This window comes from Haplochromis burtoni, unplaced genomic scaffold (genome assembly GCF_018398535.1).
Source record: "Haplochromis burtoni strain Fernald_Lab_line unplaced genomic scaffold, NCSU_Asbu1 Contig_9, whole genome shotgun sequence".
NCBI lineage: Eukaryota > Metazoa > Chordata > Actinopteri > Cichliformes > Cichlidae > Haplochromis > Haplochromis burtoni.
Window position 1 is genome coordinate 4,067,806 of NW_024582370.1, and position 15,393 is coordinate 4,083,198.

Below are 15,393 nucleotides of genomic sequence, written 5' to 3' on the forward strand. Positions count from 1 at the left end.
CCTTTACACTGATGATTCCCGGGGGTGTCGACGAGGAGGAAGGTTTGCTGAGGGGGTACATGGAGGAGAGGAGGGCGGACTGAGGATAAGCGCACACACACACACACACACAAACACACACACTGACCCTGGAGGTTGCGTTCCCCTTTAAAAGTCCCATCCCACTCAGATACGCAGAGCTCATGCAGGATCTGCTGCGGCAGTGGGGGAACACTGCTGAGCTGTGCAGTTTATGCTGCCAGCAAGCGTGCAAAGAAGAGGAGGGGGAGCAAGCGTGTACAGGAGGAGGAAGAGGAGGAGGAGAAAGGAAGAGAGAGAGAGAGGGAGAGAGAGAGAGCAAACAATGTCATTCTGTTCAGGAGGCAATGCTGCAGTCAAGTTTGCCGCGCCATGAAAGCACATCACCAGCAACCAGGAGGCTCAGAGTGAGTGCAGAGAAGTTTTCCTCCTCTCCTTCCTGTGTGAGAGATGCGGTCAGAGGCTCGTCCGTAGGTATACCTTCCTTTCCTCTCTAGTCTTATTTAACTTGTTTGCCTTCTTCTATGATGGGCTCTTCTTTCTGTAGGATTGTATACTTTTTTTATTATTATTATTATTATTATTATTAAATGAGCCTTGCAGGAGTTGATATGTCTATGTCGGTGTGCATGCCTGCAGTGTTAGAGCTCCTGGCGGCTTCTGTCTCATCAGTTTCAGCCTCCTCTGCACCAGCATTAAACCAGGCAGCAGTCTGCCAGAAAACCAGTCAGTTAGCAGTCAGGCTCCACTGCTCCCTCATCCATGTTTAACACATGGTACAGGCTGGAAATAGCAGCCAGCGTGTCAGATAGCGGCTGGTCCAGAGGACTCGCTATTTGACACAAGGACAAAAAAAAACTCACCAGGATGCAGAGTTCTCCACACCAGTGGAGAGTTTCATCTTTGCTGACCTAGCTTTTAAGAAGACGACAGGCAGCCTGAGCTCTACTCTTCTCGGCTAGCTGTGCATTTATGTTAACCAGCGTGTTTTCATTGCAAGTATGATGCTGGGAACTGGTGAGAAGGATTTTTCAGGGATCTTGGACTGTGTGAGTGTCTGAGTGCTAAATGGGGAAATGAGAATGAGGCTACAGTGGCCTGTTTGGGACAGGGGAGCTGTGGTGCAGTCATGAAGTTGTGCTGTAGTTACTGGGACTTTTCTGCCATCCTATAAGGGGATTTCACATCAGAGTGCTACTCTGTAGAGACTTTGGCACTAAACTGTGGAAGATGAATGCTTTCTGTTTCATTTAGATATTAAGTTTTTGTCTTTTAAAAGACGTCCTAGAGCAGGACCAGTCTTTTCTATCGTTGCAGCAGCAATATTTCAGCAACTTTGCTCTAAAAGAAGACGTTGCTACTTTTGTTTCGTTGCAGCATCTCTGTTTCAGAAACAATGTATAAATTGTTTATGGGGGTTAAAGCTTCTTATAAAAGTCAAAGTATTACAAATGCTTGGAAACCAGTATGGAAGGTGTGAATGGTGAATTCACTTGGCTACACGGTCAGCTCTGAGTTCACCTCGGGTAACTGTGCTAAGACCTTGAAAAAGCCGGCCCTGCATTGTCAGTTTGGTGAGGCTGGAGTCCAAGGCGTTTCTCTGGACTTTCTGTTTCTCCCCACTGCAGGCAGACGGGCACAATGATGATCACAAACTGTACTAAAGGGTCTGTGCTACATCCGGAGCTTGACATCATCTCGGAACATCTGCAGTTCTCCTGCTCACACTTTCTCTGAGGGTGGGTGCTACACTGCCAGCGAAGGGAACTGCCGCACTCACCTGATGTTCCTTGCACCTCGCTTCTGCCCTCCCCCCACCTCCCACCTTCTCTCCTCCTCCTCTTTCCTCATCTCCAATTTCTCTACTGTAGTCTCTCTCAGAGGTACAGTTGCCCAGCAGAGCGCCTCACCGGCATGCTTTGCACCTCTGTGATTCTGCCCCCTCCTCCTCCTCCTCTCTCTCAGCCACGCACCCCCCACCCCTCCGTCCCTGCTGAAAAAGTATGCAGCACATGCTCTCACCATCCTCCTTGAGCAATTTGCTTGAGTGAATAGAGAAAGGAGAGAGAGAGAGAGAAGCAGGAGACAGAGAGCCAGCAGCAGAACAGCAATCCTGCAGTGTCCTGCAGCAGCTGAGTTCCTGCAGTGCTGGCCTGTAATGGCACACATGCAAGAGTGCGCACACACACACACACGCACACACACACACACAGGAGGAAATACACCAAAGAGCATCATTCCCTCTTAGAAAATCTCAGACAGTCCTGATGTCACATGACCCTGCATGGCAGAGCAGGCCGTCCTGCAATGTGCTGGACTGAGCTTAGAGACAGAGGCAGAGAGAGCGAGAGGGAAAGACCCCCCCACCCCCAACCTCCCCTACCCCCACACACTGCCCATGGAGCACCACAGGGAGGCACTGGTGAGATTAGCCGATTGCCCCCCCTCCCTCCCTCCCCTCTGATGGTGCATTGTCCCGTTCCAGCACTCCAGTTCCGATGATGTAATCAATGCAGCAAGCTTTGAACTTGCTGGGCTAGGGGTTCCTTCTCCCACCCCCCCATCCCAAACTGACACAGATGCAAATCTCAGGCTTCAGCTGCAGTCTGTTGCAGGTAGGAGGATGAATAACTACAGTTCTGTACTGAAGTGCAGGGATACGTTCCAGTAAGCGGGGCTACGTCAGCGGATACCCATATTTCACTCATGAGTAAATTGCATAAATTATCAGCCAAGTCAGTTGGTGAAACTACTGCCGGCACTTTGTGAAAATACTTCTGTGCGGTGCCGCAACACCACTTCCAATAAATTAAGGCAGCTAACGGCAGGAAAATGAACCTCGTCTGCTCTTTTACAAAGCTGCCTCTCTAGTTGCTGTTAAGGGGTAGGCAAAGACGAGGCTCCGAGCCGAGCCAAAAGTGCTTTGAGCTCTTTCGGGGCGTAACATCGCGGTGACTTTGCTCTTTCATTGATAAGGTCATCAGTCTGTTGACAGGCTGCAGTGAAGAGCAGCAGCACTGATGTACAGTGCAGCTTCAGAGATGCTCAGGCAGCCAAACTCAGACCATATAGTAGCAGGTGAGTTTTGCTGAGCTGGCTCCTACCGCTGTTCCCAGAATCTGCCTAGTGATCAACTTCCACTACAGCAGTGATGAACCGGCATCAGGCCTGCTCTAGTAACGAAAAAAAAAAAAACCCAGCTAACAGCAAAGCAGGTTTGAATAATTAGCACTCATGGATGCTGATGATTCTGCACATTTAATGCAGTTTAATGTGTCAGCAGATAAATGGACACGTAAAGCACACTTGTATACTGCACCTTTTCTTTTCTCGCTGCATTAATAAACAGTTTAGAAATTTTGATTTCACTAAAAAATGTCACTTTTCCAGGAAGCAATTAATATTTCACAGCGTTTCATATCTTTGCTGATGCGTTCTCTGTGATTTTTTTGCAGTTTCATAATTCATGCCGACGGACTTCATCTGTAATTGATGTGACCCGCTGAGTTACTGGAAAAAACAAAACAAAAAACCCAACGAAGATTTAATGAATCAGCACCTTTTATTAGTATGCTATAAAGTATTTGCTCTTCTGTGTTAAAGATTAAGTAGGACTAATGCTAATAAGAGCATGGGTGAACAGCAGCGCTGTAAAAGACATTTCATCTACTTGAATCTAAATTCAGCTTCAGCTGACAAAGACTGGGAGGTTGGGACAGAGACATTTTGAGCTGCTTCCACCGGCAGGACACAGAAAGTGAAAAGACAAAGCAGTCACCGCCTGCAGCCAGACGTGGGCCAGGAAGTCAGAGCAGTTTTTTAAAAAGCGCTCCTCTGTCTAACACATTTTCAGCAGTCGTCACCCATTAGAGCATCTCCTCATCTCTGATTCTGACTTAAATGACTTAAGCATGTCACACAGAATAAGTCATAATGCACCTTCGAAGAATAACTCATGTGTTAAAGTGCTCAGACTGAAAGCTATGCTAACTGACCGAAGCAGGCTGAGTCATGCTGGGTCTTTTCTGGGTTTCCCCCCTCTCTGATCCTCTGCTCCTCCCCCTGTGCAGGCTCATACATCCAGCCCGGCTGTTGGTGGCGTGTTGGAACATGCCTTGACTTGTTGTACTGCCTGACTGAACAGACAGAGAGAGAGAGAGAGAGGCAGCCACAGGAGGAGAGGCAAGAGGCTGGTGGTCAACAGTTTTTCCAGAGTGAAGTGACCCACACATCGGGAGAGCCCGTGAACAGACTCCTGTTGATGCCAACACGTTGAGTGCACCCGCTGGAGATCACGCTGGATGGTGGACCTCTGCTGCTGCCTGGCTAACTGGTGAGTGTCCAAACTGTGTGTAAACAGATGCCTCTGACATACACAACAATGCTACAGCTGAACACTTCTGAGGACCTGTGCACTTCTGCTGAAACTGAGTGAAATTTTCAGAAACACTAACTAGTTCAGGGGAATTAAAATGATGCCAGGCTGAGGCCTTCAGATCAGCCTGTAAATCTAAATTAGAAAACGATAATTTAAGCCACTGCAAGTAGTAGAAGCGTCCAAGCTTGAGTTCTGATGCTGGCTTAATCCCATGGTGACTACACAAAAGGTTAGCGAAAGCTATGATACACCCAAACACAGTACCCAGTTGCACAGTGGCAGGATGAGTGACCCTTTCATCATCTCGTCTTGATCCTCACGGAGAAGGGCAGCTGTTTTTGTTATTGTTTTCTCTGGTATTCATAATGAAAGCCAGTTTTCCAACAGGAGACCCAGCAGGCCGCATCTTTCCCCTCCTGAAAAGCCCCAAGAGAGCCGAGAGCGAAAGGCTTTATAACAGGTCCTCGTTTCTCAGAAGTGATTTGTATCTAGCGGGATCTGATTCGAGTTTGCGACTGGACGGTGTGACAGACGATTCGAGCGGCCCTGGTTCTCAGAAGACAAGTGTCATCAGCATGTCAGTCAGGAAGCGAAATGAGATTAGGAACAGTGTACACAGAGAAGCAGATAAACGAAGGCCAGTCTGTCCACGCTGGCACACATTATCACACAGCACTGATAAACCCTACTGTAAAAACTCATGCAGGCCGGTAAAAACTCAAATACATTAATCACCCGAGAACTCAGGTGATAATCATTTAGTGTCCAACACGCTATGATCTGTGTATTTTAGTTGTGTGTGGTCAAGCAGGAAGATAGTTACTGGGGAAACTCTTTTTTTTCCCCCCTCTCTCTGGCAACCAGGGGTAGTGCAAGCTGAGTGTGAGACTCTGTTCTATTTAATTATTAACACACTGCAGTTTGGCGTGTAGATTCATTTAGCTCAAACCCAAATATGTTTTAAAATTGTTCTAAAAATAAAAGTAAAAAAAAAAAAAAGACTACGAGAGGCTAAGCTCGCATGTCATGTATGCCGATGTGAGCGTGTTGTGCATGTGTTAAACTGCTCAGCAGCACGGCCCTTCAGTACATACTGATGTCACTGTTTGCCATCAGATGATTAGGTTTGTGGAAGCGTTGATCAACCAAGAAATGTGCAGCAGAGTGACATGAGGAGAAACGGGGAAGTGAGGTAAAGTGGGAGAATGTGATTTTTTTTTCTCTCTCTCGTTTGGATTACACATCGTGAGGCCTGACAGCAGAGGGATCCACCATGAGCAGGAAGTATAGGCCAGCCTGGGGTTTGTACACGTGTGTGTGTGTGTGTTTTGGTGAAGTGTTGCTGGGGAAAATCGTTGCCTGGAGGCTGAATATGTCAGAAACTGTAGACCTACAGAGTCCCACGGTTATTTAAACAAAAGCTATTCTGAGGCAAACGCTATGTGCACCATGTGCAATGTTACGTTTGACACTCCAGATTACACACGTCTAACACTAACACAAATCTTTTTGTGTTTTTGTGTGTGTGTTTTTACGAGTCAATTTTAATCTGATATTTAAAGCTTTTAGTTACACCACAAAGGACCAAATGATGCTCTCTTACAAGCCATCGATGACACGTTAACATCTTAAACCAGGCTTGTTCATTTACATTAGCTTTCACGCTTTTCCTTTTCAAATTAAAAAAAAAATCATAATTTAGCAACAGGAAAATACATATTGGATCAAAAAGGACAATAAAAATGTTTAGTTTCACTTTTCCTACAAAAGAAACAAGGGTATTTTTAAGGGAATATAAAATAAAACTTTAATTTGTTTATAATAATTAAACATTAATGATTTTGTTTTGATCTTCCAAAAAATACCAAAACACTTTCCCCCCCAAATCTTTACTGTCAAGGTTTTATTTTGTTAGATGACAGTCGATTAATTTAGAAAACAACTCGTACTGCGATATGAGTGGTGTGAAGTAATAAGTATGAAAAAACCTGATATCACTAAAAATGCACACGTGAAAATGAGATGCAATTTTGTTCGTGTTGTGCACTTCCTCCACCTCCCTGTGCACACCGAGTGCAATTAATTTGCCACAACAAAGATAAAACGCACAATAAGCAAAACGCTAAGAAAAGAAAACACTTGATGAAAAGCGTTATTGTTATCTTTTCATTTAGCTTGTGCAGATGTGGTGATAATAACAAAAATTTAGTGTTAGCTGCATCGTCTGGACACATCCCCCTCCAGCTAAATTAAGATGTACTTAACAGGTTAAACCACAAAACAGCATTTATTTATCCGGTTAAATCCCTTACTAAGTCCGCTCGAGCAGTATTCATCCACACCTCTGACTAATATTTGTAAAAAAGGGGTTTTTTTCCCAGGTTTGGACAATACTACGGAAATATTACAATAGGGAAATCTGTGAGGAGAGGTGAGCCGTGCCTGAGGCTTTAAATGCATTTGTGGAAAGGCTTGTTAGTCGAGGCTCACTGCTGTTTGCTGTGAGAGGCGGTGGGGCGGCCGGCCATTCATTTAGCAGGCAGGGTTTAGTTTTCCCTGCCATTCTTCGTTCCTGTATCAGGATTACCTCAAGGTCTGAACAGGAAGGAATTCCTGTCATCATGTGCTCAGCGAAGGCGGCATCTAACTCGCTGCGAACGCACAAAGGGACAAGGATGCAGCTGCTTGGTGAAAGCAGGTCAAGGTGCGACCTCTGCGTTTGACTGTGGACATCAGTTGTGCATGTGTGTGTGTGTGTGAAGACAGACGCTGACAAATACAAATTTTGTGTTTGTTTCAGGCAAGAAGCTTCAGAGCGTCATAAAGTGCTTTCTTAGAATTTCAAAAAGGTCAAAATGCTTAAACCACAAATAAAAACGCTGGAATTTCCAGTTATACAACCAAAAAGTACGTCACAAGATAGACCAGAAGCCGACGCAGAGGGCCACAAATAGCCTTGCTGCAGAATTCAGAAGCAATAACAGCGGATAGTTGATGTAATTCAAACTGTTTGTTTTCCAGACGTTCCTCCCTCTACGGAACGTCCTCTCTTCCTTGGTTTAAGAGCATGTGCCTACCGGTCTCTAGTATCCATGCTGTCCTGCGAGCAAAGCAGTGTCCACAGGGAGACGACAGTATGGAGCGGTCAGCCAGCCCAAAATAGCACTGCAGCGAGCAAACGCAACTGATAGCATTTTAGCTGTGGTCCCTGAGGTACACAAACACGGACTAGCACTGTATGGAGCTAGGGTAAAAAAAATTACATTAAAAAAAAAAAGACATAACCACCCCCCCACCCCCCCAAAAAAAACAGAAACAAGGCTGGCAGCCACACAAATAGTTGAGAGCTAAATCAAACCGAGCTTTTTTGTTGCAAAATCATGAGTCATGGCAAGCCTATTCTTAGTTCGGGGGTGTTTGTGTTTGCCAAAGTTGTGTGCACTTAAAGTGATGCTGCACAAACCGGCTAGGAGGAGATCAAGAAATCAGTTTGGAAACAATCTCGGGGGTTCACTTCATGAAGCGAAACGTGGGCTCGTCTGTGCGTTGTAGTTGTGTAAATCTCAGTCAGGGAGCAGAAAGGGCCTCTATACTTATACACTTAATGAACAACTACTAACATTTCCTCCTGCTTTCTTACAGAGCTGCCAGAGCACCATGCCACCCTCGAGGTGAGGGGGGGGGCTTTCAGTGTGAGGCCACTGCCTTCCAACAACCACCAACAACACCATCACCACGAAGCTGGGAATGGAAAGCGTCAGCAGTGCCAGGCTCGCAGGTGGACACATGCACCAAAGACCAGTCAGGACCCTGCTGGGGAGAGCAAGCCCGGAGTCGGGTGGTTGGACGCGGCTGCTGTGGGTGTTTCTCTGGCAGTGTCTTAGCTGGTTGTTGTGAGGAGTGAGAATGAAGCAATCAGCAAGTATACTGCCGCAGAAATTCTTCGCAATAAGAAGCCCCGGGATCACAGCTGAGAGGGAGGAAACTGGGAGCTGGCACTGTAAGTTTTCGACCCTCCTAAGAGAATTAACTGAGGAGAGATCGACCGAGCGCACGGCCTCCGCAATATTTAGAAAACGGATCAAAGCGTCAAACTTCCACACTGTCTGTTGCACTATCATGATCTTCTGCTGCCATCTTGTGACTGAAAGCAAACCTCCCGGCATGCTTTTGATCAAACGCTGCTGCGCCAATTTGTGAAACCTTTGCCTTTTTTTTCCCTTTTCATTGAGACAAAACGAAAGCCCTTTCATTCAGAAAATACAGCTTGGCTTACTATGACTTTTTTTCAGTTGCAAATGCATGTTTTTGATCCCTTAATTTAATTTGCTCCACAGATATTTCAGGATGTAACACACAAACAAAAAGAAAGTGGATATGATTCATTCTTGATTTATGTGCCTGATATTTTATTTGTGACATATTGCTGCTGTAGAAAAGGAGCATTATAAATAAAGTTAGATAAATACTGATTTATATATTTTCCTTTTTCCTTACTTAACACAAGAATTTTGTAATAATGCAAAAGTGTTGCAGAAAGGCCCTTTGGACTACATTAAAAAAAGAACACTTTTTATTTAGTGCATGATGAGAATATTTCTGTGACCAAAGACGACCTAATGTGTGCAGATGAGTCAGGTGCACATTAATTTAGTCTTTCTCTCTCACTCACACACACACACACACACACACACACACACACACACACACACACGATGTTCTTCTGACTTTTTTCTCTACTCTATCTCAGAATCTCTCACCGTTATTGTTGATGCTCGATACAAAACAGTGTCTTAAACTGTCTGTCGATGGTGTGATTCAGGCGATAATGCAGATGCCGAGTTTGCTGCAGTCTGCAAGGGAAAAAAGACAAAGAAACCCCCCCCCCACCAATGTTCTGCTGCAAACACTAAAACAAGGAGGTTGCAGGTTTTTCTGGGCTGCAGTAATGCAGAAGCAGTAAAAGTCCTGCTCTGACACAAGGTCACCGCTCCGAGGGCTCTAAACCGTTTTACATCACACTTCTTTGGTAAACTGCAAATCACAAGGCCACCAAAGAATCATCAGCACTCGGGACAGGAGGCAAGCCAGATGTTAGTTGTTAGCTTCTCCTTTATTTCTGTGCACAGTGAACTCATCGCTAATAGAAATGTAATTTCAGGCAAAATTATGCTTTTATTTAAAAATGAACTTATTGCCCCAGAAAGCTGAGATTCCAACTCTTCCTGCAGGATGGGTTACCGTGAATTCAAAATTTAATTGGTCCTTTGTCTACATTTAAATTCACCCATGAAGGCTTTTATATTCATGATTGGGTGTTTTAAATAACTAGTCATTTAACCCATGCTTCAGATTCAATCACTTTCACACATTTGCAGCTTTTTCCCTTTTTTATATACCTGAGGATTAGTACAGTGAGGTTTTGGATACACAATTTTAAATGCTTTTTTTTTTTACCTTGCAAAGAAGAATGAAGTGAAACCATGAAAATATTTGTTAGATGCAATCTATGTCCTGTAGTTTACAACGTCATCAAATAATTCAAATAAAAACATTTCAATGTTTGAATTTTCTGCTGCCCATCATGTTCACAGCTGATGTACTTTTAAATTATGTTTTGTTTCGCTTTTATTTATTCAGTTCCTCTGTGCTCTTTGATGACACTTCTGCTTTGGTGCCACCACCTATTCATGTGTTTTGATTGCCTACTTTGCAATACTGCACTTTCTGAAGCCAAAATTCAGTCACTTTTTATCAACTTCTACATACATTTATATAAAAATGAATGAGTCTTGTTATTCAATGCACTTGCGCCAGATTATATTTATGTGAAGTGTATGGTTTTTTTTCATGTACAAAATAGTTATTAAAATAAAATCAGACGTCATTTTCTAACCTGAGCAGCGAATCCTTTTATGCGAAACCATGACAGGAATGGGGAAGCGGTTTCATCATGCTGTCATGTGCCGTGTGCGGTACTTTATGTCAAAGCTGGACAGCACAAACTGAGACAATTACACTCAAAAATAGACCCTTTGAGTGCCTGCAGGTTACCAGCTGACTTAACTTCTGCTTTGGGTTCCGGTTGGTGAGGGGGCGGCGGGGAAGGAGGGCTTTAAGCTGGGTGAAAAGTTTTGCTTGACTCCCTTAAAAGCAGTAGAAGTTTTTTTTTTTGTTTTTTTTTCAAGTCATGTGGCTCGACTGGACGGAGTGTTTTTAAACCGTCGCCTGGCCTTAAGGGAAAATAATGTGGAGAGCCCCTGGGAACATCCAGAATAAAACCAGTGCGCTCGGTCGGGAAAAGAAAGGTGTTTACAAACAAACAGAGACTGCGGTGTCCGCGAGACGACTGCAGCTCGTGCCTGATCGCGCTACACGATGGCAAACGCGACTCAGACTCAGGTGTATCTGTTCGAGCAGGTGATCGTGCTGTTCTCGTGCGCGCTATCTTTCCTGGGCTCCTCTCTGATTATCCTCACCTACATTATTTGGTCGGATTTGAGGACAACTCCGAGGAAACTGCTGGTTTACCTCTCGGTGTCTGACTGGCTCTCCGCCGTCTCCTACGCCTTCGGAGTGTGGAGCGTCTTCCGCACAAACTCGGCGGAGTGCGTCGCTCAGGGAGCGATTTCCACTTTCGCCAACACCAGCTCCTTCTTCTGGACCGTGGCCATCGCCGTTTACCTGTACGTGTTCATCGTGAGGGCCAACCAAAGAGTCGCTGACAGCCTCGTGTTGGTGTTCCACCTCGTCAGGTAAGCAACCCGCGGAGTGTTATCTGTTTACTAAACCTGCTCCGGTGGTACCTGCGCCCTGAAGCATCTTGGGATTTCGGCAGTTGCCCCCCCCTAAAGTTGAGTTTACGTCACATTTTCTGAGATTTTGAACAGCGACTTGTTAAAAGCTGCACATTCAAAACGGCTCCTTTAAACTGGGAATTAGACCACAAACACAATCCGCTTTGGCTCACTTAACGTGCATCTACTTTATTTTGTAACACTCTGAAAGTTGGCGCAAAACTCCAGTCTACTGCCAAGCTACGTCCTGACGTTACACCGCATAACGGGGTGACGTGCTGACATCACGGTGGGACCTGGTGAGTTTTCAAATATTAACCATGGAGTTATTAGATCAGTTCACGTGACGAATGTTCATAAATCAGCTGATGCATGACACGTGCTCACTTGTTTTCTCACCAGCTGATGTTACCAGGACAACCTGGATCCTCCGTGTGTGTTTCTCTGGATAGGAACACTGAATAAGGGACTCCCTAAATCCATTACACCAAGGGTGTCAAAAATAAGGCCCCGGGGGCCAGAAATGGTCAGGCAAAGAATCCAATCTGGCACACATTTTGGATTCTAAATGAATAAAATAGGACTTTTTGGTGAATTAACAAAAACTTCCAGCTTCATAATTACAGGACAGTCTGAGCAATGAGCTACCAGAACTTTTTCTGTCATTTAGAGCATTTATTTTGTACACTTCAAGCCTACAGAGTCGTCCTAACTCAGGGGCGGATCTACAGGGGGGGGGGGCTGTAAAGCCTTGCCTCATTTGTATTTTTAAAAAGTTTGTTTACTTAGAAGAGATAATGATACAATAAATACTTTCAAAGTGATATTTTGTGAACACCATTTACGTATGGGGGGTTTTCCACATACTTCACTGAAAACGCATTTACATGTTTGTGCTGTGGTTAGCACTGCTGCCTCACAGAATGAGGGTCCTGTGTGGAGTACGCATGTTCTCTGCGTGCCAGCGTGCTCCAGCTTCCCATCCTCAAACATACAAGTCAGGCTAACTGGTGATTCTGAATTAGTGAGTGTCTCTGTGTGTTTGTCCTGCAATAGATCGCCGTCTGAACTGTGCCTCGCCTTTTTTTTTTTCCACTACCAGCAAAAACAGAAAAACGAAAACACCCAAACTTAAAACGCATCACTGACAACATTCAGTCATACTGTCAGAATTTCTGGTACTGAAACTTTGGTGATTTATTTGTGGATAAATGAGTTCAATAACAGCCAAAAAGACAATATTTTATTTTCAAAGCTTTTCATTCATCCCACTCTTCCTCTTCCTCACATTCATTGTTTTCTGGTTTCATGGTCAAAAACATCCCCAACATGTCCACCCTGCTCTTTTCTTCCCTAGAACAAAACATTTTTTGTTTTTTCTTATCAAAATTCCTTAAAATCAATAAAATTGAGTCTGTACTATGCAAATATAAGATAAGATAAAGACAGAACTTTATTAATCCCTCAGGTGGATTCCTCTGGGAAATTCGGTTTCCAAATAGCAAAGCACCAACAGAAGTTACAGAATGTGAGCAGAATACCATATATACACATATATAAATGCAGAGACACATATAAATAAAGAATATACAAAAGGGATAAATAGAATAAATAGGAATAAGAATACAAGGGAATTGCACATTTCAAGTATTGAAGTCTATTGCACCGTTGGTTATTAACAAAAAGTATTGCACAGTGAAAAGGCACTACAGCTTAGTTGTCCCCCCCTCCTTTGTCCTCCTGTCTCCCCTCCCTCTCCCCTCCAGAGAGGAGTTAAACAGTCTGATGGCGTGTGGGACAAAGGAGTTTTTAAGTCTGTTGGTTCTTGTCTTGGGAGAAGCAACCTGTCACTGAACAGACTCTTCTGGTTGTTTAGGCGCGTGTGCAGAGGATGCCCAGCATTGTCCATAATGTCCAGCAGTTTCTTTATGTCCTTTTCTCTGCCACTGTCACCAGAGTGTCCAGCTTCATGCCGACCACAGAGCCAGCCTTCCTGATCAGTTTCTCCAGCCTGGATGAGTCCTTCTTTGCTGTGCTGCTCCCCCAGCACACCACAGCATAGAAAAGTACTCCAGCAACCACCGACTGGTAAAACATCCTCAGGAGCTTCCTGCAGATGTTAAAAGACCTCAGCCTCCTGAGGAAGTACAGTCGGCTTTGGGCTTTTTTATACAGGTGCTCTGTGTTGCATGACCAGTCCAGTTTATTGTCCACCCACAGCCCGAGGTACTTGTACTTGTTGACCACCTCCACCTCCTCCCCCTCTATCTGAACCGGCAGTGGACCTCTCTGGACCTCCCGAAGTCCACAACCAGTTCCTTAGTCTTTGAGGTGTTGAGTTGCAGGTGGTTTGTGTGACTCCATGCGACAAAGTTCCTCACCAGACTTCTGTACTCCTCTTCCTGATCATCCCAGATACACCCCATGATGGCCGTGTCATCTGCAAACTTCTGAATGTGGCATAATTCAGAGTTGTAGCAGAAGTCAGAGGTGTACAGGGTGAAGAGAAGAGGGGACAGCACAGTTCCCTGTGGTGCTCCTGTGCTGCTGACCACAGTGTCAGACGTGATGTCCTTCAGCCTGACGTACTGTGGTCTGTCGGTGAGGTAGTGGAGATCCAAGCCGACCAGGCAGGGGTCCACCTCCATCCTGTTCAGTTTTTCCTGAAGCATACAGGGCCGGATGGTATTAAAGGCACTGGAAAAGTCAAGAAACAGGATCCTGACCTGACATATTATATTTAATAATATGCACCCTGAGATAATAAAAATAAGTACTTAAGTTCAAATTTAAACAACATGACAGAAGGTTTCTCTCACTTTATGTCATTTTAAATCAGCAACTAATCTCACCTTCTTTTCACATCATGTGCTATAGTGACCATTTGCTAGAAAAGGAGGTCTCACCTTCAAATGATGCTTGGTGGGGACTCCCACTCCTTATACAATTCTAACAAGCTTGACAGTCAATATTAGGTATGGCTGCCTTTATTCTCCACCACAGTCTGAGCTGTCTTAGGCAGCTTTCTTGTAATTTCTTTAAGTAGTCTTCAGGAATAGTTCTCCAGGCTACTTGAAGGACATTCAAAGCTCTTCTCTGGATGTTGGCCACCTTTAGATGGTCACACACTGCTTTAATAATGTTGAGGTCCAGCTCTGGGGAAGCCATGATTGATAGTGAACCATTGTGTGTTATTCTATCCAGGTATGCCTTTACTGGACTGGTGTGGTGTTTGAGATTATTGTTGTGAAAAACGAAGCTGTGGTCAGTCACATTCTTCAGATGGCATTGCATAACAGATCAAAATCTGCCTGCACTTTTCTGTGTTCATAATTTAATCAGTTTAACGAGATCTCCAACGCCACTGGCTGAAATGCAGCTCCAACCATGATACAGCCTCCGATCTAGATGACTGTAGACCCTCAATGTTGTGTAGACACTCTTTCCTGACCTCCTCCACACATACTGATGATGACACGAGCCAAACATTTCATATTTGTATTCATCACTCCGTAAGACATGTTGCCACTGATTTTTCACTCCAGTTCTTGTGTATTTTGGCTTTTTCACTTTGTTCCCTTCCTTAAAAATGTCTTCTTAACAGTCACCTCTCCATTGAGACCATTTCTGGTGAGGCTTCAGTGAACAGTAGAGGAATCAAATAAAGGACCAGATGCATTCTCAGGCCCGTTTTTAAGGATGTGACCTTCAGACACTGCCCTTCTGCTGTAGATAGGTTTTAGACCTGCCACTTCTTCTTTTGTCCTCCACTCATCCAGTTTCCCCATTTTCTTTGAAGGACACACTGCACACCATGCTGAGAGGGCATGCATTTTTGGATTCTAAATAAATATAAAATGGGACATTTTTGGTGAATTTTTATAGTTACAGGAAAGTCTGGGCAATGAGCTACCAGAAAGATTCATTTTTTACAATTCAAGCCCAAAGAGTCAGGGGGAAGGGGGCATCGTGTCAAGTTTTCTACTAATAAATCTCTGGGAAATAAAAACATTTTTATCCCTAAAGATATAAAATATATAAGATATTAAATGGGTTTGTTTGTTTGTTTTTTTGCCAAGTTGTCTGTTATGTGTAGACATAACACTCTTTCATCCCTTGAGTCACGTGCTTTTTTTGTGCTTGAATGACTCATAGGTAGGGCTGCTCGATTATGGCAAAAATGATAATCACGATTATTTT

At 44.3% G+C, this 15,393-nt stretch overlaps 1 protein-coding gene and 1 long non-coding RNA gene across 5 annotated transcripts in view; one reads left to right on the plus strand and one right to left on the minus strand.

Annotated features, from left to right (window-relative positions):
* The window catches only part of LOC121815829, an 18,459-nt gene extending 7,426 nt beyond the window's left edge, over positions 1 to 11,033 (minus strand). Inside the window, exon 1 of the long non-coding RNA XR_006055381.1 lies at positions 10,928 to 11,033. This is a non-coding gene — a long non-coding RNA (uncharacterized LOC121815829). The remainder of the gene's footprint in view (positions 1 to 10,927) is intronic.
* gpr157 (G protein-coupled receptor 157) overlaps positions 272 to 15,393 on the plus strand; it is a 22,960-nt gene continuing 7,838 nt past the window's right edge. The window contains exons 1-4 of one of the 4 annotated variants that reach the window (XM_042228389.1): positions 272 to 492; positions 1,647 to 1,757; positions 4,089 to 4,351; positions 8,039 to 11,151. In XM_042228389.1, coding sequence (XP_042084323.1) covers positions 10,775 to 11,151 — 377 coding nt within the window. In that variant the 5' untranslated portion in view covers positions 272 to 492; positions 1,647 to 1,757; positions 4,089 to 4,351; positions 8,039 to 10,774. The remainder of the gene's footprint in view (positions 493 to 1,646; positions 1,758 to 4,088; positions 4,352 to 8,038; positions 11,152 to 15,393) is intronic. The other 3 variants (XM_042228391.1, XM_005914922.3, XM_042228384.1) reach the window with 3 other exon arrangements.